Source organism: Falco naumanni, chromosome 1 (assembly GCF_017639655.2).
Source record: "Falco naumanni isolate bFalNau1 chromosome 1, bFalNau1.pat, whole genome shotgun sequence".
Taxonomy (NCBI): domain Eukaryota; kingdom Metazoa; phylum Chordata; class Aves; order Falconiformes; family Falconidae; genus Falco; species Falco naumanni.
In genome coordinates, this window is record NC_054054.1 from 64327427 (window position 1) to 64354857 (window position 27431).

Genomic DNA, 27431 nt, shown 5'->3' on the forward strand with positions numbered 1-27431 from the left:
ACATGTAGAATTCTTCTCTGGCATGTGCCATGGGGAGCAAAGAGCTCTGAAAGCCTGTGTACCATCCTCCTGTTCCTCACTGATGTATATATAGGGAGATGGAGCCCACCCATAAGGGCTTTGGGCTGCCTCATGATGTGCTGCAGGTGAATGACAAATGGCCCCCACCTGTATTCCCCTACACCTCCAGGAAGAAAACCTCATCTTGCTCTGATGGCAAAGGGCACTTAAACTCTTCTATATCTGCAGCTGCTGCAGTTTTGGGCAATGTAAGTTACTGGTCCTTTCCAGCCAGGAAGAGAAAGGGAAGACTATTGAGGTGGTATGGTGGTATGGAGGTGGCAGAGCAGGAAGGGAGAGAGAGGGTAGATAAATGAATATTGAAAAATGTTTTAAAGGTTGCATCCAGAGGCATTTAAGAGTATCCCTCTGCTGGTCTAAGTATCACACTTCACTTAAAGATGTGCTATTTGAACTCCTCTGGAATTTTCTGTCATCTTTAGCTAATTTTCTCTTCAGAGGCTGTCACTTCCTCAGGTTAAAGCAAGACTCAATGCAGAATATGTGCTGTCACAATTACAGCCACTGTAAGACACTTGACTAGATGGGGCCTGTATGTATGGGAGAGGTGATGCCTTAAAATACAAGCTTGGCAAAGGGAAGTTAAAATTATGCTGACCCTGTTGATAAGCTTGTCTTCGTTTTCGATGCATGCACCACGCATGTTTTATTTGTCACAGAAGAATTGCCAAAGGCTCTGTAGAATGCAAATAAGTATTATGAGAGTATGTCAAACCCAGGCTTTCAACATCATGAATCATTCACAGAAAAAATTGAGACTTGATTAAAAGTCATGTGAATTTCAAATCAAATAAATATGTTGAGTTATGTTTATTTACCACCAGTTTACTCAGCCTCTGAGCTGCATTAGGGTCACATTTTTCAGCTTTTTTATGTAATGAGAAATTTACTTGAAAAGAAAACTGAAATTTTCGTTATTGGAAGGAGCTGCCACATACTGAGGGTTTTGCAATGAAATCTTAACTGTTTGCAATACTGTGAGGAATGCTTGTCTATGTACTATTTTCCTTGTATGAAAACAAAAACATTTTATGAAAGACATATTATGTAGGTATAATAAATTTTTGAGAAGAATCTGCAAACTATTCTGGAGGTGTTAAGAACATTGTTGTAATAATTGCTGTATATGATGATGAAATAGGATTGTTTCAGGTGGTCAGACGTTTATGGTGCTGTGCAGCTTGTGTGAAGAGCTGTATAGCTTTTCCCAAGACTTGTAGGTTTATTTTCCCCTGATGGAGTGATTGAGGAATCGATTTGCTTCTTGCCAGATGCTAACTGCTTCAGCAGGTGGTGCTTAACCAGTGAGAGTACCAAGTTTTTCCTAATCAGTTTTCGGAAAGCCCACTGATCTAGGGGTGGTAATACAGTACAAACATTTGCATATTTTACCACATCCTCAGATGAAACCCTGCACCTTTTGAAACCCTGCATGTGTTACCATATATTTGCATACATGCAGGGACCTTATGAATGATGTATCTTCCTCTTTAAAATCTGTAATGGCCTATTACATTACAAAAGTTTTACAAAAAAACCCCCAAAATTTTACAAAAAAAAAGCCCCAAAATTAAAAAAAAAATGGGTTATTACATTACAAAATTATTACAAAATAAAAATGTAATGTAAATACCTATGGCCAAGGGTAACTAGCAGGTGCTTGAAGGCTGGAATGTTCAGTAGCTATGTTACTCATGCGTACAATGCAGTACAAGCTTTCTAAGCTTCTGGACCACGTTTCCAAGACCCTTCCTTTTCTTTCTGTTCCTTTCCTCCATTCTCTCATGTGAAGTCTCAGCGTGTGTGAGTAGCTTCACTTCTAGTTTGGTTATAATTTTCTGCTGAAATTGCTTTGATCCTGGATCGTATGGGAAAACCAACAAGTAGCTGATAGCTTAAGTTCCCCTTTTGACCTTTGAGAAAGCACAAAAGGCCTCCATTTCACCTCTACGGGGCGGGGGGAGCTACTGTATTCAGCTGGTCTGTATTTGGATGTACTCTTACCAAAGGTTTGATGAATCTGAAATGCATGAACTCAGTGAACACTTGAGAGTTATTTTGCAGCGAATCCCTTAGTACCTCTGAAGAGTTCTTTGTCACTTTGAATTATAGCTTAAACAGGTGGTTGTTGAGGCTCAGTTTGATCTGACAGTGGTTCCTTGCTGCCCCTGCTACTCTTCTCAAGGTGAGCATAGGTAGCACTGCAGGGATACCTGAGAATCTAGGGGGACCACAAACTTATTAGATGTTGCCGTTGCTGCTTGCTTTTAAGGTTGGGTGGTTTTTTTGGTTTGTTTTTTTTTTTTTTTTAATTAAAAAAACAACTTCTCCGAGTGTTAAGATATAAAGGAGGAGTAAAGGGAAGAATGGTCTTAGGTTTTCAAACAGTATGCGTGAAATAAATGTTAATATACAGGAATGTGTAATTAGGGACAGAGGTACAAGTGCTCGTTTTAAACCTTGTTTGGAAATAGGTACTTGGAAGCACCTGTGTTTGTGTCTGTGGGGTGAGAGGGTTGAGGAGGTTCCTCCTGAGTTCATAGCCACAGCAGAGACATGAGAGAACGGGAGGGGTCTGCGGTGCAGAAAGAGGATATAGATGTGAACAGGTTGAACCACGAGTTGTTGAGTCTACTTACCCAAAGTAGTATCGTCAAGTCTCTCTGTGCATCACATTTAGCAAACTTAAAACCTGAAATGAAGAGCCAAAAGTCATGGCTGCCACTTAATACTTTGAGAAACAAAAGCCTGTTTTCCTGAACTCTGTGAGAACTCTAACTTTATGAGCATTTGTGGTATGAGATGAACCTTCTCTTGGGCTGAATGCAGACACAGATAAAAGTTTACGGACAGTTCAGTTTAGGTGTCTCAGAAACATGTTCTTGACTTCTTAAAAATGCTTATGGAAAAATCTGCCCATAAATAACTGTGTCCCTGTAGTGATAACTTCAGTGAGTGTCTAGGAGTAAAAAGTACTTGTGGTTCCACTGAAATGCCAGGAGTACAACCTGCTCCTGCCCTGCTCCCCCTGTGTTATACTATCAGTAATGTTTGCCCTGATCTCTTGTATGGCAAGTTGTGTTCCTGACACCACAAAGTGACCATGAAGCCACATTCTGAGTGCCTGACAGGCAAAAAGATCTGAAATGGGGTAAAGGTGGAAGGGGAAAGAACTCTTCTTTTTTAATAATGTTTCAAAAAAAAAAAAAAGTGTTATGCAGGTAACTCATGACCAAATGTATTGCAGCAATTCTTTTGTTTAGTTATTCATAATGGAAGTGGCAATATAGGTCATTATTTTACTTAAATTTTCTGACATTAAATTGCAGTTGATCTATTTCTGCAGAGATTGCATGTTATTTTTTTCCTTGCTGGGATTATTTCTCTTCCCTTTCTTCTTAGTAAAATTCTGAATATGTTGCTGGAATAAATTCTCTGAAGTAGCAGATGCTGAAAATGGGGAATTACATTCATGGTTCCAGCTTGGCCCATCAGTTACAAGAAGCTTAATTACTTCCAAACTTTTCCCCTTGTAAATGATGGATTTAATCAATATTTGTTTGAAACGTCACACGTTTTCTACTTAGTAAGCAACTTCTGCCAATGAAGGAGACAATTACAGGAATCTTTTCTATTAAGAAATATAAAGTAATCCTTGTATCAATGATTTAAGGTAGTTTTACTATGCACGTTTTTAGGGGTGGGGAGAAAATTGATGCAAGTAAAACTGGATGAGAAATACTCTGGTTTTTCTGATGAGACCCCTTGTAAAACACTCTTGCCCCTCTTGTGGCTGTACCTCAACTGTCTCGAAAATACTATATACCTGAGGAAGGCAGGCAGCTTTTGCTGTGTGAGAAGGGTAGTGTCCAGCTTTGTGCAGGTGCAAGGGCTTATGTTTGGAGGAAGGCAGTAATTAAGTGCATTTATGACAGGTTTGGTTTGTGCTGCTCTAAATTCTACTTTGAATTCAGCCTATCTGTTCACTCACCAGATGAATTGGTTTCCTTTTCTTTTTCATCCTCCCTGTAGACCATCAACAGATGAACTCAGAAAATGATCTGTGTGCTGCTTGACATCAACTGCTGAATAACAGATTTGAGTAGATGCTGAGTTTGTCAGTGTATCTATAATGCTCTTTTATGAACAATGACTTGAATACTTCACCGCTCATTTCTCTACCACGAGGTCTTAGTTTCCTTTGGCTTTCTCCTATTCTGTCAGTACCGCTTTGAGTTGGATTTTTGGGAACTGCTGGCATGCAGATCAGGTTTGGGTGATGCTTGGCAGCAGATCAGATCGTGAGGACGTTGGGGGCAGCCCTATGGGTAGAAAGGTCAGTGAGCAGAACTTTCTTTTAAGTCAATGCAGGCTGCATCATCTTTGTGGTTCAAGTCCAAATCCCTTAGGTCAAGTGTAGTCCTTAAAGTTTTCACTGTGATGGTATATCCCCTTCTTGCATCAATAAATGTATCACTCTGCAGTGAACAGTTCAGATATGTGTTCTAGTTTCTCTATTTGGCTGTACTTTACCTGGATGTAATCCAAAGTCAATTTTGTTTCATGGGCCTCTTTCTGCATCTCACAATGCTGCTTGAGAGGGTTTGTGTGACCATTAAGAAAAAGGGTTGCTCCACTTGTTTCCCATCTAGCTGTTCCCCTGCAGATACCCAGTTCACAAATACACTATGATTATTTGATTACATGAAATACAAAACCACCCAGATTTTTGTAGCACTACAGTGTGTTTTGTTAATATAGTGGTCCTCTGTGTGGTTAAACAACTTTGGCATTTCTCCAGACACATTGTGGAATTGGTAGGATTCATGCATGAGCTTAAGCCTAAGGGGTTGAAGTCTTTGTAGGAGCAGGCTTAAGGGGAAGGTGGTGCCAGCCAGGATGTACAAACACAACCTCACAGGCTGTGTCTCTGGCTTGTTCTACTCTGGCAGTAAGGAAAGTAGAGCTGGGAATATTGGGCCAGATTTACAACCAGAGTAAATGGTGCATAATGCTGAGCTGGTCATATTGTCTCTGTTTTGCACAGGAGCTTCGCGACCGGATAATGCTCTTTCCAGTAGGATAAAATGTTTATTTGTGGTTCTGGTGGTTGCAAGACATTAGTTCCCAAAATTAGGTTTTGGATGCTGCAGAGAGCAGGTGAATCCTGTTGCTCATTCAGCTCCAGCCTATGAGGTCATAGGATTTAAGGAATGTTTTTTCTATCGTGCAAGACAGATAAAGATAATTTTAAATGCTGCAGTGTAAATATTTTGTTGACAATTATTCCTTCTCAGGGATAGATAGCATAATTAATTTGTGACTACTTGGGTTTACAGCCAAAAACCTCTTCCTGCACCATAACATTATCTCTTTCTAACAGATTTAGATTATCCAGAACTTGATTCAGTTAAAAAAAAAAAAAAAAAAAAAAATTAAAAAACAAACCTCCACTCCTTCAGTGCCTGGCAGAGCTTTTCCTTCAGGGAAGCGTACCTGACCTTGGATAGCTTCCCCCATCTCTGTATGCTTTTTCAGATTTTGTAGCACAAAAAGCTTCTCACTTTTAAAACTATACGGAGGATGCTGTAGAAAAAGCATGTATAAATAATGGCCAGTGGTATAGTTTGATGTGTACTGGTAGCCTCCTAAAATATAAATGGAAAACTTAATCACAGTTTAGATTGTATGATTTAAAAGTCACACAATTATATGTACATAATATTCATTAATCTTGTCCCCCTTTGGAAAACAGGCTTTAAATATTATCAGTGACTGTTCTGATTAGTCCCAGCACAAGCAAAGTTTTAATTTCTAGGATGTCTATAAAGAAGCCACTTGATTGTATATTGACCTTGGGCTTTTTAGTCACTCCAGTTAACAGAGCTGACAAAAAGCTTTGGAAATTAAATGCTACATTTCAGTGAACAAATTGCAGGGATAGCCTGTGAAGCAGAGTAGGGGGCAAGAATAAAATCTTGGCAGTGCAAGCAGATACATTTATTAAAAAAAAGCTGCATCTTCCTTATAGACTTTGGTTCTGAACAATGTGGGGATTGATTTAGTTGATCAGCAGAGATAGGAGGCAAAACAAAGGCTGCTCTGTCGTGCTGGAGTTTCAGAAATATACCCACATCACAATGGCATGCAGTGCAGTTTTTCATATAGTGTTTTGGCTCAAAGTGGATTTTGTGTAAGAACAAAAGTTGGCAAAAACAGCTTTACTCAGAGAAGAATAACTTCTGTTGATCAGAGATTTTTTGAGAGATTTTTTTAATTAGACTAGTGCTGTGAAGGCTGCGGAGTCTAGGGAGTTCAAAACAGATATGCAAAGTACTTTTCAATTCCTCATATTTTATCATCACTTCAAAGTCAGCAGGGAGCTAAGCCTCAAACTGATGTTTATCCTGCCAAGTTTGAGTCACTGGCCATCTAGCCCCTTCTTGAGAGATGAAAATGATGGGAAGCTGGAACACTTTCTCCAATTAAATGACTGAATGTTTTATTAAAGCATGGATTTAGATTTCCCTGTGCTTTCCTGTAAGCATGTGGGATGGATGAGACGGTTATTTTTAATCCCACAATGAGTAACTGTGGAGCTTGACTAGGAGTGAGTGACTTGAGTCACTGGTAGTGATCATAGAAAGTACTCTGTAGAGTAAGGGTGACTGTTCAAATCCTGGTCTAGATTCAGTGATTAAAAGTCATACAGGACATTTCAAACAAGTATAAGTGACTTTGGTATATTTTCAGCAGACATACTCCCAAACCATATTATTGACCTCATTGCCTGGTATCTTGGTGTCAGCCCCATCAGTGGAGGGATGAAAGAAGTGGCAAAAGGAGTGAAGGGTCTTAGCAGAAGAGTGCATTGCCTGGCTACCTGGAGAAGAACTGGTCTCAGTTTCTGCCCAAGTTGTTCAGGACATGTAACAGATGTTTGCATAGATCATTTTTGGCCAGCATGTCCACCTGCACAAAATGTTAAAGAGAAAGTGGGATTATTGTCTGGCCGTTTTATCCCCTACACTGGGACCAGCTGAGCTGGTGTGGATGAGTTTATATATATTGAAAAAGGCTTCTGTTTGAAGGGTAGGGGGAGACAGGCCAGGGAGTGCAGCTCTGTGACAGTTTAGAGTTGAATTCTCTTCTAAAGTGCTGGCTTCCTAAGCGTGCTCACAGGTATGGCCTAGACCAAACAGTGAGGTGACTTCTCTTGTTGGCACTTTATTTGCCAGCACGCAGACAAGTGTGTGTTTTCAGGAACTTGCATTTACTGTCTGGCCCACGTGTATTTGAGGGTTTTGGGTGGAAAAGAAGTGGCTGGGTTGTAAATTTATTTCTGTTTAGGAGATCAGCGTGGATCCTAGGAACCAGTTAAACCTATTTAAGGTCTGGAATTTTTGTTGGCTTGTGATTTACAGATACCCAAATATTTTCAGGAGAGTTGCAGCCTGTTTTAAAAGTCCAGTGTACATAGGATACAGTGCAATACATATGGACTTGTTTTTTCTAGTCACCTTTCAAGCCTGTGGACTCTCTGGACCTCTGTGGGCATCATTATTCAAAACTGCTGTCTTAAGCCCTGTTTTGGGAGAGGAAGCACAGCATTAGTGATGCACAAATTTAATTCCTATTGTGTGTAAGAATGTGCATACATCTGAAGGGCTGGGGGGAAGACTCATTTGCCTTTACAGCTGTTGGCAGCAAAGAAACACAGCAAGACTTGATTGAAAACACCTATCTTACTGTTTTACTAACGGCTTTTTTTTTGTTTTTTTTCTTTCTTTTTTTACTTTCTCATTTGTAGGTCTCAGACTCTGGATACTGGCTGTGGGATTTTTTTTATTATTTTTTTATTGGGTTTTTTTTTCCCTTTTTGGATGTGAATTGAAGGCCAACAGTTGAAGTGTTGGAAGCAAGAGAAGGAGGACACTCACCTTGATTTGTTTGAACCCTCGTTTGCTGGGATACTTTCAAGCCCTCCTTCACAGTCATGTGGTCATCACAGCTGCTGTTCTTCACAATGCTCTTAACACCGTTAGCACATGGTGAGTGAGAGATGGTGTAAATTTGCCTGTGGGAAGGGAAGAGATTAGCAAGGATTTTGCCTATGTCTTTTACCTAATGGTGTGGTGGTTTTTTTCCAGGATGTTGATTTCTCTCCCTGCTTTCACCCCAGGTCTTTGAATTCCCAGGCTACATTATGAATAAAGTCTTGAAACAAAGAACTCTGGTCACATAAAGATTTGTGTTGTCAAGTTTAACTGCTATGTTAAGGCAGACTTTCTTCTTTATGTCCAAACCTATTCTGTTGGCTGTGTGTCGCTACGATTGTTGCTCCTAGCCTCTGCATGGAAATGCCTTTCTCTTCTGTGAATATTGCTCAGTTAGGGGCTGCATGCTCCCCTTTATCCACAGCTCCAGGGTGGGCTCTTGCTTTCCATCATGTTAGACTGTGATTTCAAGCATTGTAGTTGATGTTTCCATGCTCTCTTGAAAGATGGAGGCTCAGTGATCTTGAGCTGAGAAGAACCAAAGCCAGTAAAGTTGCCTTAGCCTGGCACGCTGTGTAACCCACCCAGCCATGTGGAGTTCCTAGGTGTAACACTGTGCTGCACAGCTAAGCTGCACCTGAGAACCGGGCTAATAGCATCAGGCACAGCTGCTGTGCTGTGGATATGTATGAGCCTGTGGTGGGTTGACCCTGGCTGGATGCCAGGTGCCCACTAAAGCTACTCTATCACTCCTTTCCCTCAGCTGGACACGGGAGAGAAAATATTGAAAGGGCTTATGGGTCAAGATAAGGACAGGGAGAGATCACTTGGTCAGTACCCTCATGGGCAAAACAGACTCAATGTGGGGAGAAAATAATTTTTTACCAGTCAAATCAGATTAGAAGAATGAGGAATATAACCAAATCTTAACCTGATACACCCACACACATCCCCACGCCCCCTTGGCTTCTGGTCAGGCTTAGTTTTACTCCTGATCTTTTCTACCTCCTCCCCTCAACAGCACAGGGGGATCGGGAACGGGGTTTGTGGTGAGTTCATCAGATCTTGTCTCTGTTGCTCCTTCCTCCTTAGGGGGAAGACTCCTCACACTCTTCCCCTGCTCCAGTGTGGAGTCCCTTCCACAGGAGACAGTCCTCCACAAACTGCACCAGCGTGGGTCCCCCATGGGGTCATGAGTCCTGCTAGCAAACCTGCTCCAGCCTGGGCTCCTCTCCACGGGTCCTGCCAGGAGCGAACTCTAGTGCAGGCTTCCCATGGGGTCACAGCCTCCTTCAGGCATCCACCTGCTTTGGGGTGGGGTTCTCCATGGGCTGCAGGTGGAGATCTGCTCCACTGTTAACCTCTATGGGTTGTAGGAGAACAACCTGCTTCACCATGGTCTTTACCATGGGCTCCAGGGGAATCTTTGCTCTGATGCCTGGAGCATCTCCTCCCACTCTTTCACAAACCTTGGTGTCTCCGGAGTTGTTTTTGTTGCATATTTTCACTCCTCTTTCAGGCTGCAGTTGTTCTTGTGCAGTTTGGGTTTTTTGTGTGTCCCCCGCACCCCCTTAAATATGTTGTCCGAGAGGTGCTGCTACTATCGTTGATGGGCTCTGCATTGGCCAGCAGTGAGTCCATCTTGGAGCTGGCTAAGCATTGGCTCCATTGGACGTAGGAGAAGTTTCTAGCAGCTTGTTACATAACCCACCCTTGCAGCTTCCCTGCTAATAAAACCTTGCCATATAAACTGAACCCTACCCAAATGTAGGCCCCAGAAGTAGGTTGCCAGATTTTGTAAGGGCTGAAGGGTTCAGGAGCTCCTATTTGCAGTGATGGTTGCTAAATGCTCAGAGCAGGGTTTTGGAAAATCTGACTTGCCTGATTTTCTTGATGCCCAAATGGAAGGTGAGCTCCACCAAGGATGTAGTTTTAATTACAGGTTAGTGGGAGCATGTTTGTAAATAACATGACTCCCTGTATGTAGGCAGTGGGCCCGGGCTTTGAAAATATTCATCAGACTTTTTGTGCTTTACATGCACTGTGTATGTGCTGAGACACTTGAGCAGAATTTACAGTGGAGGGGGTTAAAAAATGAAATGGGTGTAATTGGCTGAATATATCTGTAAAGAGCAATCTGTTTGCTCTTGTCACTCATAACACCTTTGGGTACAAAGGTTATCCATACTATTGTTCTTCAAGCAAAACTCCTCACTGGCTTGAAAATGAGAGTGAACATTTGAACTGAGCCAACCAGTTGTGGTGAAATGAAAGAGCTAATAGGAAAGGTGCTCTCCATTCTTCTCCAGGAAAGTTAAATGGTAATTATATATTTTTTTAAATCTTTACAATTAAACAGTATTAACAGTTAAAGCCATTAACGATTTAAATATGCCTCTGGCAGTTCTGTTGTAAATTTTTAATGCTATTGTAGCTGGAAAATCCTGCCTGATAGTTGCAGTAAATGAAAATGTCACAAGTATCCTAGGAGTCATATTATGCTAAAGGTGAGCAAACACCAGAAATGCAGAAAGTAGGTGCCTGGAAGTTTTTCTACCCTTGACATTATTCCTCAAAGTAAATGTACAGGGTGGTTGCTGTGGTTTTTGTAGCAGTCAGTTGTGGTAAATCTGACTACCACACATCTAACCAACACACGTGTTACCTGATCCCTTTAAATTGCTAGTGAAAGTACAGGAGAGGCTCACAGCCATCTTCTGAATGGCATGGAGACTCAAGACCTTTGGTGTGAGCCAGAGGACTTGGTTTTGATCTCTGAGACTGGCCAGGATGCAACTACTATCTCAGTTTTGGCTTGCTGCCTTTCTTGGGGGAAGCAGGTACTGAGTGTGTGTGTATTTGCTTGAGGGTGGCATGTTCGTTATACTAAATGAGGGGAGAAGCTGTGTGATGTTTGATGAGTGTGTTTTGTATCAGCTGGCACTGGGCAGTCAAATCCATTCAAACTCCCATTGGGACTGAGGAACCAGCACGCAAAAATAAGAGTTGTATCGAAGGTGGGAGTAAATAATTGAAGGGGGCTTCCAAGGCTTTGAAATCAGAGACTGAGTTCCTGATGACTTTCAGGTGCTCTCCCTTGGTGCCCTGTCCCCACAATTTCCTGCAGAAGGCTGCCTACTGGCAAGCCAGTATCAAAGCAGGGGTTCCTGCTAGCCTAAAGACAGCATATGTGTGTTTAAACACATGCCACAGCCTCGCATTGCATATAAAAATAGTCCAGTTAGGCCCTGGGTTTTTTTTACTATTTTTTTCCATTTTAATAATTCCCTTTAACTGTATGCAGAAAGCTTTCATATTTTATGTTTAATGACTCAGGCATTTGAGTTCCTGTTTCATGGGCTGGAAAGACTCCTGTCCTTTAGTGATTGCTAGAGTTGAGACAAACTTGTTTTAAAGCCTAGCTTTGCTTTCTGAGTTTCCTAACGCAGACTTTTTATCTGTAGTGGTAGCTACATTGTAGGCAGATTTCTTAGGCCAGTGATCTCATAAATTTGTCAAGTTGTTGGTTCCCCCACCCTACCCCCATTTTTGTTGTTTTTGGTTTTGGTTGTTTGTTTTTTTTTAGTTATTTCTTGGAGTATATTGTATGTCTTGTGTTTTGATGGCAGATGTGGAGTCAAAGAAGGGTGTATGACTTCAGTGATCTGCAAGATGACAAGTAACCTTTAAGGATACCGCCCTGGTATGATGTCATCTTGTGATAAGCTCTAGAAATAATGAAAGGGGAAAATCATGAATTCTTACAGTTTCTTGATGGTTATGATATTCTGCTGTATCCTAAATGTACAGACACTCTACTGTCTAGTTTTGCTTGGACTGCTCTGAATCATGGCTCACAAAAATCTGAAACCATGTGAAATACTTGAGGTAAAAGCAGAATTAAGTAGTGGATGCTTTCTTTACTGTTGTCCTTCACTGGAATGGAAAATAGCTAACAGCCTGCATAGACAATACAATTTGGACCAGTGGGAAAGCCCCCAGAAAGTTATCCCCTCTTCTAAGCTCCAGCAAAGCTTGTAAATTCATTCGTTGAATAAACCTAAATCAGTTACACAAAGTCAGAATTGGCCAAGATAGAAAGAAACAATACCAGGGAACAAAAAAACCCCACCCAAAACAATCAGTGATAACAACAACAAAAAAAGGCTTTGTCATCCTTTGTATGGGCTCTGCTATAGACAGGGCTTTTGCATTCCTGCTTCTTTTTTTGCCACTGTTAGGAAGCTTTTTCCAAAGCATCTGAAGGCCTTGGACACCTAGGAAAGTGCTCCTTGGCTTGTATCCCCCTGTGTACACCTGACCAAACTGGTCCTCTTTACCTGTAACGGGCAGACTTCTCAGAGGCATCTTGTGGAATGAGCAGCTGTTCTCAGCTTCCTCAGCCTTGCACCCCTTGGCCCCAAACAAAGCAGATTTCTCTTTACTCACAAATGAACTCTGTCAAAGTTCACCTGAAATGAGAGGGACATGGTGGGCAGCAGCTCAGTTGGCGAGCCTGGAGAGACAGGCAGACACTTGCTGTATGACACAGCCACACATGAGCATGACAGCAGAGAGCTGGGATTTAAAATTTTGAGACTGCTGGACAAAAATAATAGTTAAAATGAAAGGGTACAGAACTGCACACTGTTAAGAGCAGGATAGTAAGGATATCATGGTGATCACTGTGGGGTGATATTTTGCATGTCTCCAAACAAGTAACTAATTTTAGGCTTTGGAAAAGAGCTGAAGGCCTGTTGTATGTAAAGATCTTTATCATCCCATCAGTTGTTTTATTATTATGCATTTGAAAATTAGTTTTTAGGTTTGTATTCTGTGCATAATTTCATGATGGGCGGTGAAGAATTATTTGTTGGTTTTGTTACTCTAATGCTTTAACAGTCCAATCAAAAAATAGACAACCACTTATTACTACTCAGATTAAAGCAATAATCCAAATTGCCCAGTTCCTGTTGGAGATTGTTATAAATGCAATAAAATCAACAGGCATAGCTATCTGCCTGTTTCCTCTGATGCTAACCTCTTGCCCTGTGCAGTTGTGTTATGAGAGTGAGCTGTCATTATCCTGGTTCCTGCTTGGGTGAAGTGTGGTTTTAGTTGGGGGGTTGGTTTCTGCTTGCTTCTTGGGGTTGTTTTTTACAAGTTTTAACACTCTGTTTGTTAATGGGTTGCAGACTGTTGCCTCCTGATGTTCCATGGGGTTAGTTCATTATTGCTGTGATTACTTAGGTTTCTTAATCTTTTCCTTGGTATACAGTGTGATTCTGGGGCTAGAACTATGTGCGTGGCCAAAACTAAGCAAGACTGAAGCCAGAACAAATTAGGCAATGATACAACCAAAACCTGGTTGAAATTACAGGACAAACAGTAGGTATCTGATATTAGAGTAGTTTTTCTGTTAGGTGGAATGGACTAGATGAGTCATCTGATCTCAGAGCAAGTTGCTGGTGCAGCAAAAGTTTCTCAAATAGCTTTGTAGATGGAGCTAGTTTTAAACTAAAATAGGTTCTAGTTCAGACAAAGCCTGAAAAATCCTGGAGCTTGTATTTTTATGAGGCTTAAAGCCTACAAAGGCCTACTTAAGGCCACAAAAGTGGCAGGGCTACAGCTGCTGCTGGCCCAGCTCTCCAAGAATTTATTTATGCAGAGTTGTAGCATAGCTGTAAAGTGACCTTCCTGCATTTAGGGACAGATGCCATCTTGTCTCTCTGTATGAGAATTAGTTCAAGATGAGGCTGAACTAATTTATCATTTGCAGAGTAGAAAATTAAATTTGAAGTCCTTTCAAGTCATTGCAGCTGCAAGGAAGAGAGCCTTGTCTGCTGTTCTGTTCCTCACCCTCTGTGCTTCTGTGCCATCTTCCCAGTGTTTCTGGGAGACAAACGTGGTGAGGGGGGGCTGCATCTTTGTGAAAAGATGATGCTTGAAGGTCAAGCTGATCTCTCTAGGCATTAGCAGGTCTAGATGCCAAGCCAGTTTCTGTGGGAACAGTGGAAATATTTATTACTGAACAGCACTGGTAGTTGCCTGGTGACAATGATTCTGTTAGAGCAAGCAGCATTATCTTTCTTGGGGGAATATATGATGCTAGCAAGCTGGTCCTCAGTGACAGAGTGCTGTTTAATGTGAGCTGAACATTTTCTTCACTACTATTTTAATACAACGGAAATACTGTCAGTGCTCACAATACATACTGTGTTTCTTTATACTTGTACAAGTGTTATGTTAGCTAGTGAATAGTGGATAATTGCCTCTTCCTACAGTACTCTTTATATAGTCAAAATGAAATACAGGTGACGTGTTTTATTAGTTGTGAAATAGCCAAGTTGACATCCAGGCTTCTGCCTAACTTCATTGTTTTAAAAGATTAATCATCCTTGAAATATTTCTAATATTTACTGTTCTTGGTAATTTGTGTTACCTGCAGCTGTGCCACCTTTTCCATAGTGGAACAAATGATCAAGGAAGTTTTCTCCTGATAAAAGGGGGTGGCTTTTCTATGTATATACTATAGTGCTTTCATTAGCAGCAATGTATTAAAAACAGGACTATTAAGTTCCCATCTGATGACTGACCAATCTATAAGCTGATAAAGGATGAAATTCAACCATGCAAAGACTCTATTCGCCCTGTAATTCTCAATTAAGCCATGAAGCAGTGCACAGGTCTGTGTGGACCCATTTCTTTCATGTCTGAATTTCATACTAAATAAGGAAGGAGATTTTTAAAGGGTGTGGGTGGGGCTTTTTTTCTTCAGTGTTTGGCAAGTGTATCTGCTCACAGCATCTTCCAGTGTTACGGAGGGAAAAAAGGTCTTCTACTTTCACTTGCCATTTGTTCTAAAACACACTTGGGGTATGTAACCCATAGCTATCAGCACAGCTCTAGTTGCAGTGAAGCTGGAGCTGTAGGACTTGAAGTCCAAAAGGTGGCTGGTGTCTAGGGCCCAAACTAATGCATGGAAGTTATCCTTTCCTACATGCTTCTTAACATGTGTGACATACAGTAGCAGGTCACATGGGTTTCTTTCTGAGCTACAGCAGTAGAAAATGTGTGTGCTGTCACAGCAATAGGAAGGGGGGGAGTTGTGTTACCCTACAGGCCTATACCCTCTGATGCTTTCTTCATTTGTAACCGTTTCCTGCCAAGACTGGTTTCTGATCTCTAGTGACCAACTCTGTGCTCTCTGATTTTTATGGGGTTTTTGTAGCATTAATTAAGCCATAAGACATGACAGCATGTGAATTACAGTGTAGTAATTAACGCCCAGCACATTCAGGCACAAAGGTGAAGGCCAAATGGCCTCTGTGCAGCTAAGTGTGAATTATTGTACCATAATTTAATTCCCATTATATTTTACTGTGATTATAAAAATGTTTTTGTTAGGGAACGACTTTTTAAAAAGTTTCTTTTTAAAAAACAGAATTGTGAAGTACAACACAGATCTTGTCACAAAGAGGGTTAAGTAGCTTTAGGAGACAAGAGTTTTAGTGAACCCTAAGAATTTATATTTGCACAGTTATTAACCCTCGCTAATGAGTGGGTGTTGTGGTGCAGACATCTGCTGTTTGAAAACCTGACCTAACTATTAATTTCATATCAGCTGCCAAGGAGTTGCTAAGTAGGATGACTAGATTTATTTGTTCCTCACCTGGTCTTGATTTGATCGGGAAACATTAGCTCACAACCAGTCTCTTGAGTCATCTAATATTTTTCCAGGTCAGGCTATGCATATGTGCATGTCATACACTCTTACTATGGCTGGCATGTTTGGTTTTGGTCCTTGTGAGCGCTGAGTTAATAGACAAGACTTATTGTCTGCAGCAGTGTGGAAGAGCACCAGAGACACCAAGCTGGTATGCTTGCTCGGCAGCGTGCTGAGAAAAATAAGCCAACCTGGAAAGTGGCTTGGGTGGTACTGGAGGGGGAAAACCAAAAGGGCTATGAACCCCTTAAAATCTTGCTCAATATTTCTTTCTCTTTGTCTTTCTACAAACTCTAATACTTTTTTTTTTTTTACTGAAGACAAAAGGCAAAGCTTATGAAGTTAAGGTTACCAAGATAAAATTCCCTTTCCAATGAACTGTTTTTGAAGAAATGAATGAAGAGCCGCTGTGTACTTGGCACATTGTTCATGAGATGACAGGACCTCTGGGGTAATACCTGGCTGACTTTTTCTCTTGGGATTCAGGAGATGTTGAGTTTATTCATCAACACTGATCCTGGTGTGTGTCTCTTGCAGGAGTCTCAGGCTAATAAGCACTGTTAGCTAGCCCTGTCCACAACTAGTTCTTGTCATAGTTAAGTGCAGAATAAATAAGCAATAACTATTAGAAGTGAGTGCTTCCAAGGGACTTACTCTCTAAATAAGTACTGATTCTTTCAGCAACTTCTGGCTGATCAGGATATTGACGAGGCCAGGGCCGTTTTGCTTTTGGTGGATATCTAAGTTTTAGGAATATTATAGCAGCCCAATGAAAAACCATGGTCATTTTCCATGTACGCAGTACATGTTTGTGATACTGTTACTATGATTTGGCTTTAGATGTAAATACTCTTTAAAAAAAATAATAAAAAAAAAACCAAAAAAACCCAGAACAAACAACCCAAACAACAAAACAAAACCAACCCTAAAAACCTGCCTGACTTTTATGAATAAACACATCAGAGTAATTTTTTTAAATATCCTTTTGGAGTTAATAAACCCAAGCTACCAGAACTGAAAAATTTAGTGGGTCAAAGCTTGTCCCTTACCCAATACCCAGACGTACCATGGAGTACCAGGAATACTTCTGTGTCTGCAGCTATCTCTGCATGTGAGAAGACAGCTTGTCCCCTGTCTTTCTGGACATGCAGGGCACTCCAAATGGGCTGGTGTGGGGCAAGCCAAAGTTGAATGAGGCTGGTTCAGTAGAGAAAGAGGAGCAGAAGTGGGCAGCTTTCCTTTTCTCATCCCAGTGAATAGGGGAGGTGACTGCCTACTCATTCCTTGATTGTTTTCAACAATTGCATTATTACCTGAGTGGGAAAAGGGAGATCTATTTGGCTAATGGCTAATCATACCTAATACTTTCTTAATGCTTCCAGATAAAGCTTTTATGTGGTAAAGATGATAGGAAGCTACTAGAGGTTGGAGAGAGCCTACTATTGTGGGCAGTGTAAAGGGGTCTGGTGGATGAGGCTGTGTGTCTTTTCCCCAATAGCTGGAGAAGTGCAGGACCTGAAGGCAGCTTCAAAGCCACAGTAGCTGCATAGTGCTAGGGCAGAGCCACCCTTTCCAGCAATGCAGATGGAGAACCATGGCCAGGTTTTGAAAGCAAAGCTCAGAAGCTTGATATGCCCATTCTTCCCATGCAGCTATAACGCCTCTTTTCTGGATGAGAACATGCCTACCGATGAAATGTCACTCCTGTTTATTTTTCTAATAACTTCAGCTAAGCTTAAACCATTAGAGTTGGGGCGGGAGATACTTCTGAGAGTTGCCTAGCTCTAGTTCTCTCGTGTTTAAGCTGGGCATGTTGACGTACTTTAAGCTAAAACTAGAAAGGAGTGAGTATGAGGGAATGAATTTACAGCCACCTTCATTCTCACACTGCCTCCTCAGTTGCTGCTAACCTGCTCCCATAAGCTCTGGGCAAATCTGCTTTTTTCTGTGTTACACACAGCACCCTTGGCCCAGCAAGAACAGCAAGCAGAAGCTCTTTATTGCAGATGAAACTGCTGATTCCCTAGAAGAAATCTCTAACATCCGTTTTATCAACTTCACAGTCATGTTGAATGAATCCTTGAGCCATCTGATATTTATTACCCCTTGGCACATTCATTGTTGTTCAGTTGGTTCCTTTAGTGATGATGATTTCTTAAATTGGTTATGTTGTTGGTAATGTGGTTTTATTTGAATTTGGAAGATGTTTCCTGCTGCTAAATGAGCAACACATCTGGGAAAGACACTCTGGGAAGGGAAGAAATTAAAAGCACATCGGAGAGTTCAGAAGCTTTTCCCCACTTTGAATTTCCCTGATTCTAGGAAACTGTTTGGTGGTGGGCAGCTCCCTCTAAATATCCTTCCCAGTGCCTGGTAGGACCATCTCTATTCTCTCAGGAATCATGTCCAAACTGCAGGATGCTCAATGAGTTTCTAGCAAACATGCCACAGATGCTGCAATCTAGCCATCACAGAGAGCATAGGACTAGGCTGGTGGGTTGTTTTTTTTTTTTTTTTTTTTACTTACAGTGTAGTATTGAATGTATACCATAAATTCAAGGAATTGTAATCAGAGCAATGTATTTCCTTGTACTTTTTTGTATTGGGCTGCTTTCTGCAGTGCCTCATAGGGTGTGTACCAAGGCACCCAACACTGAGGTGTGAGTTTTTCATGGTTTTCTGTTTGTAAGATTCATGGATGCTAAAGATCTTCCCCCGTCAGTGTATGCATTAGAGTGGGTCTAATCCAAATCCCACGGCAAATCAGTGATTCCATGTAAATGTACTTTGAATCTGCTCTGCTCAGCCCAGAGGGGTTATTTTGGGGAATGCTGTAGCGTAACATGGAAGGTATTGTACCCTCATCTTGTCTTTGCATGATTGTCTCCCAAATCTTACTGTTTATTTTAGTGTAAATCTTAAGAGTTGACCAGGTGGCGGGCTGCTCCCCTGCCCCAGGAGCTGCAGTGTTACACTTGATCCTTATTCTCTTGGGAAGCTGTTCCCCTTCAAGCTTTTCTAGGAACAATTAGCAGTCATCAGTGCTGCTGAATTAAATAAGAATTTGGGTTTTCTGACACATAGCCCCTGCCCCCACAGTTCTTGTTGCTGGAGATATGTCTCTAGTTTTTAATTCACAATGTTTTGCTTCTATTACTGAAATGCTGGAGGCTGAAGTTAGGGTTGATTTAGTATCAAGAGAGTAGATGACAAAAAGAAAACTAGCTTTGGTATGTCAGTCTTCTGTAATACTCTCTCTAGCAGGGTGGAGGGGGAAATGTGCATGTTGGTTTGTAAGCAAGGCAGACAGGCTGTGCTAGTTGTGTCAAGCGGGCTAGGAGCTTAGGTCCTTTGCAGTTCAAGGTGTGGATGAACAAACCCATGTGGAAGTGTCTCTGCAGACAGAGAAACCCAGAGTGATGCTCCACACATCCAGGGGCTGGTAGTAACCATGCCAGCTGCTGCTTGCCATGCATGTCTCAAAGATGCATCATCTCCTTTCCCCTAACGTGTCTGCCCCTCTGCTGGAGGGGAGCATTCTGCAGGAGTGCTGACAGCTCTTCCTGCAAGCAGGTATCCCCTTTATTCCTGCGGTGGAGGCACAGCTCTGCTTTGCAAGTCATGCCCAAGTTCTGTTTGTCGCTTAAAATAATATTTTGCCAGCATTGCTGCTCACTTCTCTGTGTATGTGATTTGTAACATGTTTTAAGGAAGAATGTCTATTTGTAATAGTTGTAGAAAAATCCAGGTTACTGAGTTTATTTTTGTATATTTATATATATGCGTGTGTGTGCTTTAAATATAATTTTCACACTGCATATATAAATAAGCCTATAGAGAGCTGGTCTATCTAAACTTGGAATAATGCAAGGAATGTTTAACATGCCTTCATTTCATTGACATGACTGGAAATCTGGCCTGTCATCACAACTCTTATCTTTCGGGCATATGCAAATAAAAGTCTTACTATTAGATACTACTCTGCGGAAATTCTGAGGACTAAGAGATCTACTAATGTTTAGTTGTTTTCCTTAATTTACTTGGGAAAAAAAATTAAAATGGCTTAGTCAGATGCCAAATTTGTTATGTATTTGTATCTTTAGCAGACACCTTAGAGTCTCTGAGCTCTGCTGACAAAAGTGCTTGGAAGTCATGTGTTACAGTATCAGACAGCCTTAATAAAAGTTCTTGCTTACCTTTATGATTTTTTGAAAAAACAGGTCTGGATATAAATTTTGGGAGCCGGTGAGCTCTTTATTTGTGAGAAGCTATTTTGACATGTCCAGAGAGATACAGAGCAGTTCCTGTGAGGCACTGTGTGTATGTCTGTGCATCGTGACAGCTACAATCCTTGCTTCAGATCGTGTGCCAGAATTCACAGGACCCTTAGATTAAGGGTGTGGAAGACAGTAAGATGGAGGAGATGTGGCACAACAATGGGTGAATATGTATGCTCTGTTTAGTGTCTTTGGGGAAATGAAAAAAAAAAAGGGGAGGGGGGGTTAGGAATAGTGTTTAGTAGCAACATAAATGGTTTAGACTATCTGCTATATGCCATGACTTGTAGCATTGGTGCCAAAAATGTCCTAGCGGGCCCCAGAAGGTAAGACTGCTCTATATCGATGCCTGGCTTGATGTAGATTCATGTTTTGACCTGTGCCCTCTTTGTCCCCGTAATGCTGGTTGCCTCCTATTCACCTATATGATATCTGAGCTCTTCCTGCCTTTCTCTCATTAGGATGTTGAATTGTGGTCTTTCTCTTTTAACCAGCCAGCGGTTCTTGCAAAGCATGATAGTAACTTAATTTTTCAGGGTCTGCACTGACTAGCCTTGCATCTTGAGGCTACGCAGACGCTCAGCCATAGAACATCTGGTGAACAACCAACTTTCTCAGGGTCATAGGCCTTGCACAAATAAATTCTCTCTTTTTTGGTTAGTAAATATATGACAGATGAAATTCTCCAGCTCTTGAAGGAGTGCTGATATGGTGAGCTTCGTTGTCCCTTGTTGGCCGGTTGGCAAAAGGCAGCGAAGAATAGCTTCTGGGGAGGGCTGGCATATCCAATATAATTCTGGAATGCTATTACAGTTGAATAGCTTAAAGAAGGACAAGCTTGGGGAACAGAAAAGTTGGTAACAAGGAAATAAGATCAGCGCATCTAGCACTCATGAAAATGAGTAAACTTTAAAGCCTATGGGAGCTGTGAGGTACAAACCTCTGTGACAGTTAGACTCAGAACGGGTTTAGGTGCCAAGACTGTTTCAGTAGACTTCACTGCAGTGTGTGATTTTTTAAAAATTATTATTATTTTTTAAATGGTTTACATTAGGATATGGCAATCTTGAGTATCTTATGGAGGTGGTAACTGCAGAGCTGTCAAATGTTCTTTAGTTTTTATAAATATATTCACTAGCGTTTATACAGTAAGAATGCTTAAACCACGGCGGTACTATGTGTGAAGCCAAATATACATTTAAAATACAGAGTAGTGAGGTATACTGCATGGAAAATAATAGAAAAGCTAGTTAAAGCTGTGGGGAAACAGCTAGTTAGAGCTGGAAAGGTAACAGTAATGCTAGTTAGAGCTGTGGGAAGAGTTATAGCAATGGTATTTTTTTCAGGGAAAGCCTAGGGGAATGATTGTTCATAAAGCTGAACATGTGGCTTTGACAACATTAAAAATAAAAAAAATAAAAAATCTACTTTGACTGGAGTTTGCTGTGTTGTCTCAGGTAAGCTGTAAATCCTAGTGTCATGTGTGTTCTCTCCTGGTTGGGCTACTTGTCTGAAACGTGTTTCCTGGTGCGACCCACCTTCCCTCAGCAGGCTAAGAAAGAAGGTGCTGGACTTGGCTGTTTAAGTTAAGCTGTGCAAAATGAAGACTATGTAGGCAGACACCACAACTTCCTCAGTTCTTGAGTGGGGAAGTTGGTCAAGTTCTGCTTTCATTAGATTATGAAGTTCAAAGCAAAGTTTAGGAGAAAATCGTGCAAAGAAAGTGAATGAACTGTGAAAGCTATGTACTTCATGCCAGTAAAATGATGCTATTGTATAGTAGAGGGAGTGAAGGACTTTTCTCATTATACAGACCCTTAAATGACTTACAAACATCATAATCAACTTTATTTTGCCTCCTTCACTTTCATTCCCTTCCCACTTCCTAAACAAGGAGTGGAGAACCCAACACCCCACCCCCCCAAACCCCCTTAAAATAACAAACCCAGCAGATAATCTTGTCTGCAGGGAATTGCCACTGTTCCTCAAGGACTGTCTCCAGGGTAACTTTGTTTGCAAGGTCCTCAAGGGGATGCTGCCCCTCAGACTTCGGTCTGGGAAACAAAGCTTTTGCCTTATGCCCTCAAATACGTTGCATTATAATGCTTTGAATATTTCTGAGCACTCACTTGAACCCTGCAGAACGAGTAAGACTGTCATGCCAAAGTGGGGCAAGATTGAATAGCTGTCAACAGGATGTCTTGCTAGCAAATGTAACCACTTATGTATTAAAATAGATGTTCAGTGAAGCAAGATACTGGCTTGAATACAGAGGTATCTGGTTTAAGAGCACACTCTTTGTTTCAAGATCTGTGCTGTTCAGAACAGTTCCTCTTTTTGTCTTGTTCCTTGCTGAGCATTAATTGATGGTCAGTTAACTGACTGACTCCCTTTGAAATAGAGAGCCGTAGTAAAAAATTTATTACTAGGAGGTTATGTGACACCTGAGATTATTGGCATGGCACATGCAATCTATCTCTTTAGCAGGAAGCAAGGAACATAGGAAAGCATCTTAGCTCTTCTTGTGCAACTTCAGTGCAGATCATACATTGACGTCAGGAAACTTTTCCTGAAACACCTGTGTCCGATGCAAAAAGACCTGGAAAGTTAGAAGACTTTTCTGTCCCTGTACTTTTAGGAAATAGTCTGAAGAGATTTCTCTGTGGTCCTTCGAGGAGATAGGAGTTAAACAGGTTTTTTTCATTCTAAAAAGGTAACTTGTTTCATGGGCAAAGGAAATGATAAGAGACTGACTGCTATTTTGAATTCTTCCCTTCACTGGAGAAGCTAGTAGGGTCTGTCTCCAGTGCTAGGCTGCTCACTTCCATGAAACTTGCAGAAATTGAATTACTTATGCTCTCTGACCTTTTTGCCAGACAGGGTTCCAAATGGACAACAGGCTCAAAGTGATTAGGGGGACACTGTCCAGCAGACGTGGTCTGCAAGCTCATATTAGCTTCAATACCCTTGTACAAGAAGCCAAAACAAGAAAAAAAAAAAAAACAAACAGCCAACACCCAACTTCCCCCCCCCCCCCCCAAAAAAAAAAAAAACCAAACAAAAAAAAACCCCAAAAAACCAACAAAAAACCCCAAACAACCCCAAACCAACCAACCAACCATCCCTTTTGCTATGCAGTTAGTTCATCGCTGCCTCCTGCTTCCTTGTGTGGATGTCATCTGCTGGCCCACCTTCCTCCCTTTCTGTGCATTAACAAGATTGAGGAGAACTGTAGGGGTCGTCATCCTGTTTGGCCTTGAATGGCCAAATTTGGCCTTAAGGGGAAGGTGGGCTGTCTGTGCACCCGTGCAGGTTCAGTCTAGCACTGCAGAGACCTCACAGTCGTGGGCGTCACGTGACCATTACAGCATGAGTTGTTTTATAGTATTAGCTGCTGATTGCATATAATCTGTCAACAGCGCTCGTGGCTGAGCAGAATGAGAATGCTGGGGAAGTTTTTTCACAGAGGTGGGGATCTATGAGGCAAATGCTACAGCACCATTAAAATTGTGTAATGATGCTGTTGAAATGAAACCCTATATGGTGCAATTACAGATAGGGCTACATTTTCACGAAGTTTCTGGACTTGATGCTGGTTTCCATAATTTGACACCTCTTTGTTCAAACAAAATATCAAAATGACACTTAAATGACACTGTGAGTGAAGAGCTTAATAATAACCACGCAATGTAACGTGTTTAAATTAAAGCACAGTGTTGTTTCAGTCTGGGGTTTCAGATTTAATTTTCAAATGCTTTTCATCTCTGTATTGCAAATTTGACAGATGCCTTTTATTGGTAGAAGGTTGTAAAGACTGTTTTCATTTACCTGACCTAAAGGACACAGAGTTTATTTGCATTTGGGAGGGAGTTTGCAGCACAGTGAATTAGCAGTAAACTGATAGTTTAGTTCTTATGGTTTTCAAAAAACAATTTCTCCCAGGCTTCTCATTTTTTTCAAAATACCATAATGTGTTTACACACAGCAAATTTATTATTTTTTTTCCCCCAAAGAAATTCTGTTTTCTTTTCAGGATAAAAAATACCATAAAACAGTAAACCAGAAAAAGAAAATGATTTTGAGACTTCTTTTGTGTTCCTTTTGAATTGTAACTTGGGTGCCTTAAATTTCATGTATGTGGAATGTATCAATGTTGATTTGCAATGCAGACACCCCGTATGATGTGTGACTTATGAATATGCTTGGTACTATTAGTATGTGTATCCTCTGCTATTTCATTTTATTATATCTTTAATTCTGCTGCTAGTACAAGCTTAAATCTGCAAAGGCAATAATGAAAAATTAGGAAATGTTAAAATACAAGTGTCCTTGGCATGGTGAATCAGACTAAACAATCCCCATTACTGAAGGGCTATAACTTTACAGTGCTTCTACTCTAAAGCCTCAAGAGCCAAAAACTCTTGCTGGATAGATCTAGAGTATCTAATGCAACATCTTTGCAGGCTAGGTACTGTCTAAGTACATTTTATTTTTCATTTCATTTAATCTTCCTTATGCCAACATCTATTTCTCTCTGTCATTTGTTGCTATTTCCATCTGCTTTGTGGTGGTGGTGTGATCAACTATTTTATCTTCCCTGCAAACATTTCTCCATTAGATTTTTATGGATGCTGTGTTTTCTATTTGATGGCTTCACATGGGGGATCTGAGTGAATGTGTCTGAAATGTGGGCATCCCTCCTTTTTTTTGGTAATAATGTAGTATTCTTACATGCTACGTACTGAAACCTCAGAGTTGGTACTTGTAGATGTGAGCAGTATTTTAATGAGTGAAAAGCAGAAGTTAGAGTGAAGAACTTGAGGAGGGAATAGGCAGCTGTGCATCTTAACGCTCCTAACACAGAGTAATTTTTCACGACTGTAGTTACATCTACAGTCTTTCCCAAAGGTCAGTTTGTTGTGAGAAGGAAGCAAGGAATTGTCACAGTAATGCCGTAAATCTGTCTCTGGGGATGCTGTGTGGCAGCAGCATGAATGGGCACTACATTGTGTGCTGGGTGGGAATCGATTACTGAACACATCATGGTGTGCTTCATGTGGGACCCTTCTTGGTCACTGGGTGCTTTCTTCTTGGGTGATCTCCGGGTAGACGAGAAGGCAAAGAACAACAACTGTAAATCTCTAGTGCCCTGGCAATCTTTCCCCCTTTTTGCCTGGGCCTAGAGGGTTTATTTGTTCCTTGATTAATTCTTTTATTTTCAAAGTGGGCTGCCTACGGTCTCGGACTGGTCTTGGATGAGACAGAAATTGAGGAGGCGGTCCTACAGAGTAACACTTTTTGGCATTGTTCCTTGCCCTAAGTGATACTTTTCTACCTGGTGAATAGAGTGGTGTTACAGACTATGGTATCTAAAGAGGAGCAACAGGTGGTACTTGCATGCATCACTAGAGATGGGAGAGATATGTGGTATTGGGGATACTCTTCCCAAAGCAACTAAGATAAAACTGGCTAAACCCAACTTTGTTGTTCATTGCATCCTATAGAATCATTTAGGTTGGAGAAGACCTTTAGGATCAAATCCAGCCACTAACCTAGCACTGCCAAGTTCACCATGTTCCTAAGTGCAATATCTACACATCTTTAAAACATCTTCAGGGATGGTGACTCAAGCAGTTACCTGGGCAGCCTGTTCCAATATTTGCCAACCCTTTTGGTGAAGAAATTTTTCCTAATATCCAAATCTAAACCTCCTTTGGTGTAACTTGAGGCCCTTTCCTCTTATTCTGTGGCTTGTTATTTGGGAGAAGAGACCTACACCCATCTCACTACAACCTGCTTTCAGGGAATTGTAGAGAGCAGTGTGGTCTGCCCTGAACCTCCTTTTCTCCAGGCTGAACAGTGTTGGTTCCCTCTTTCTCTAGACCCTTCATCAGCTTCCTTGCCCTTCTCTGGACACGCTCCAGCACCTCAAGGTCTTTCTTGCAGTGAGGGGCCCAAACCTGAGCACAGTATTTAAGGTGCGCCCTCACCAGTGCTGAGTACAAGGGGACAATCCCTTTCCTAATCCTGCTGTCCGTGCTGATTCTGATGCAAGTCAGGATGCTGTTGGCTTTCTTGGCCACCTGGGCACACTGCTGGTTTCCCATCTCTGTGGAGAATGATCTTCCAAGAAGTATGTCCAAGAAATTGTCCAGGAATAATACTTGTGTTAAGTAAATTCTGCTTTTAATGGCTTTTATTAAGTATTTGCCTAATTTCAGATCAGCTAGTTTAATAGCAAGCAAAGGTCATCATCAGAAACGGTGTATGCACAGAGATTCTTGCTAAAATGCTAATAGTTTCTGAAACTCTTGATGTTGAAGATGCTATAAAAATGCTGAAATATTTCACAGAGGGAGTAATTCACTTGACTCATGATTAAAAAAAAAAAAAAAAAAAGATTTCCTATTTTGAGGTTTGACATTTTTCCTACCGCAGCATGATTTTTCCCATCAGAGCCAGCTGTTAGCTGAGTTTTGGTGGAGACATATCCAATATGTGCTGCTTAAGAAAACTCTATCTTATTGCAAGGGTTCCTGGAAATCTCTTACATTTCATTTGCCCTCAATGGATGGAGAAAACCAAACCCATATGAAAAATGTGATTTTTATGTTTATGGCCAGGCCAGAAATCCGAGCAACAGAAGAATAAAAATAGTTATCACTGTTAAATCATTTGAGGGTATGGGTGTCAATTTTCCAACTAAAAGGAAACTTCTAACCATGAGGAAAACTCTTGACTAAAACAACATTGTGAGTCCAAATGAAATGGTTTCTTTTTTCCTGTTAGGTTTTCTTAATAATGTTTTGGTCTGACATGCAGAATAAACTTCCAGAAGGTGCTTGATAACTTTAGAACTGCTTTTTGGTGACTAGGCTATTTAGGTGGGAAAAAAAATAATGCATGAGGCAGAAAAAAACTCATCTCCTGCATCACTGAAGGTTGCATCATTGACTTAAATCTTGTGATGTTTTGTGGTACGCCTTGTGATATTTAGTGTTTATTTAAAAAACAAAAAATGCACAACCAAAAAAACCTACTTGGTAGGAATAAGTGATTACCTTAGGCTTCCAACTTCTATTTAAGAATTAAAAATCCTATATTGCCCTCAATTTAGTGCAGGGAGCCTTTTAAAGACATGACTTGATGTTGCTGTTTAAGACAAATAAGATATTGGCTTGGGTGACTGCAAATAGTGATGTGAGTATGTCTAAAGTTCTCTCTCACAGTAGGCTTTGTTTTACTTTGCTTCTTGTGAGATTCATGCTACCCTAACAACAACAAATATTAGGGTTGGGTGCTAAGGGTTATAGTCGGTGGAGAGAGACTGACTTCTCTGGAGATACTGGC

At 41.0% G+C, this 27431-nt stretch overlaps 1 protein-coding gene across 13 annotated transcripts in view; it reads left to right on the forward strand.

Annotated features, from left to right (window-relative positions):
• Positions 1-27431, forward strand: part of ADGRL3 (adhesion G protein-coupled receptor L3) — a 527115-nt gene that overhangs the window by 176642 nt on the left and 323042 nt on the right. For all 13 annotated transcript variants that reach the window (XM_040596934.1, XM_040597007.1, XM_040596917.1 and 10 more), the window contains exon 3: positions 7892-8132. In XM_040596934.1, coding sequence (XP_040452868.1) covers positions 8078-8132 — 55 coding nt within the window. In that variant the 5' untranslated portion in view covers positions 7892-8077. The remainder of the gene's footprint in view (positions 1-7891; positions 8133-27431) is intronic.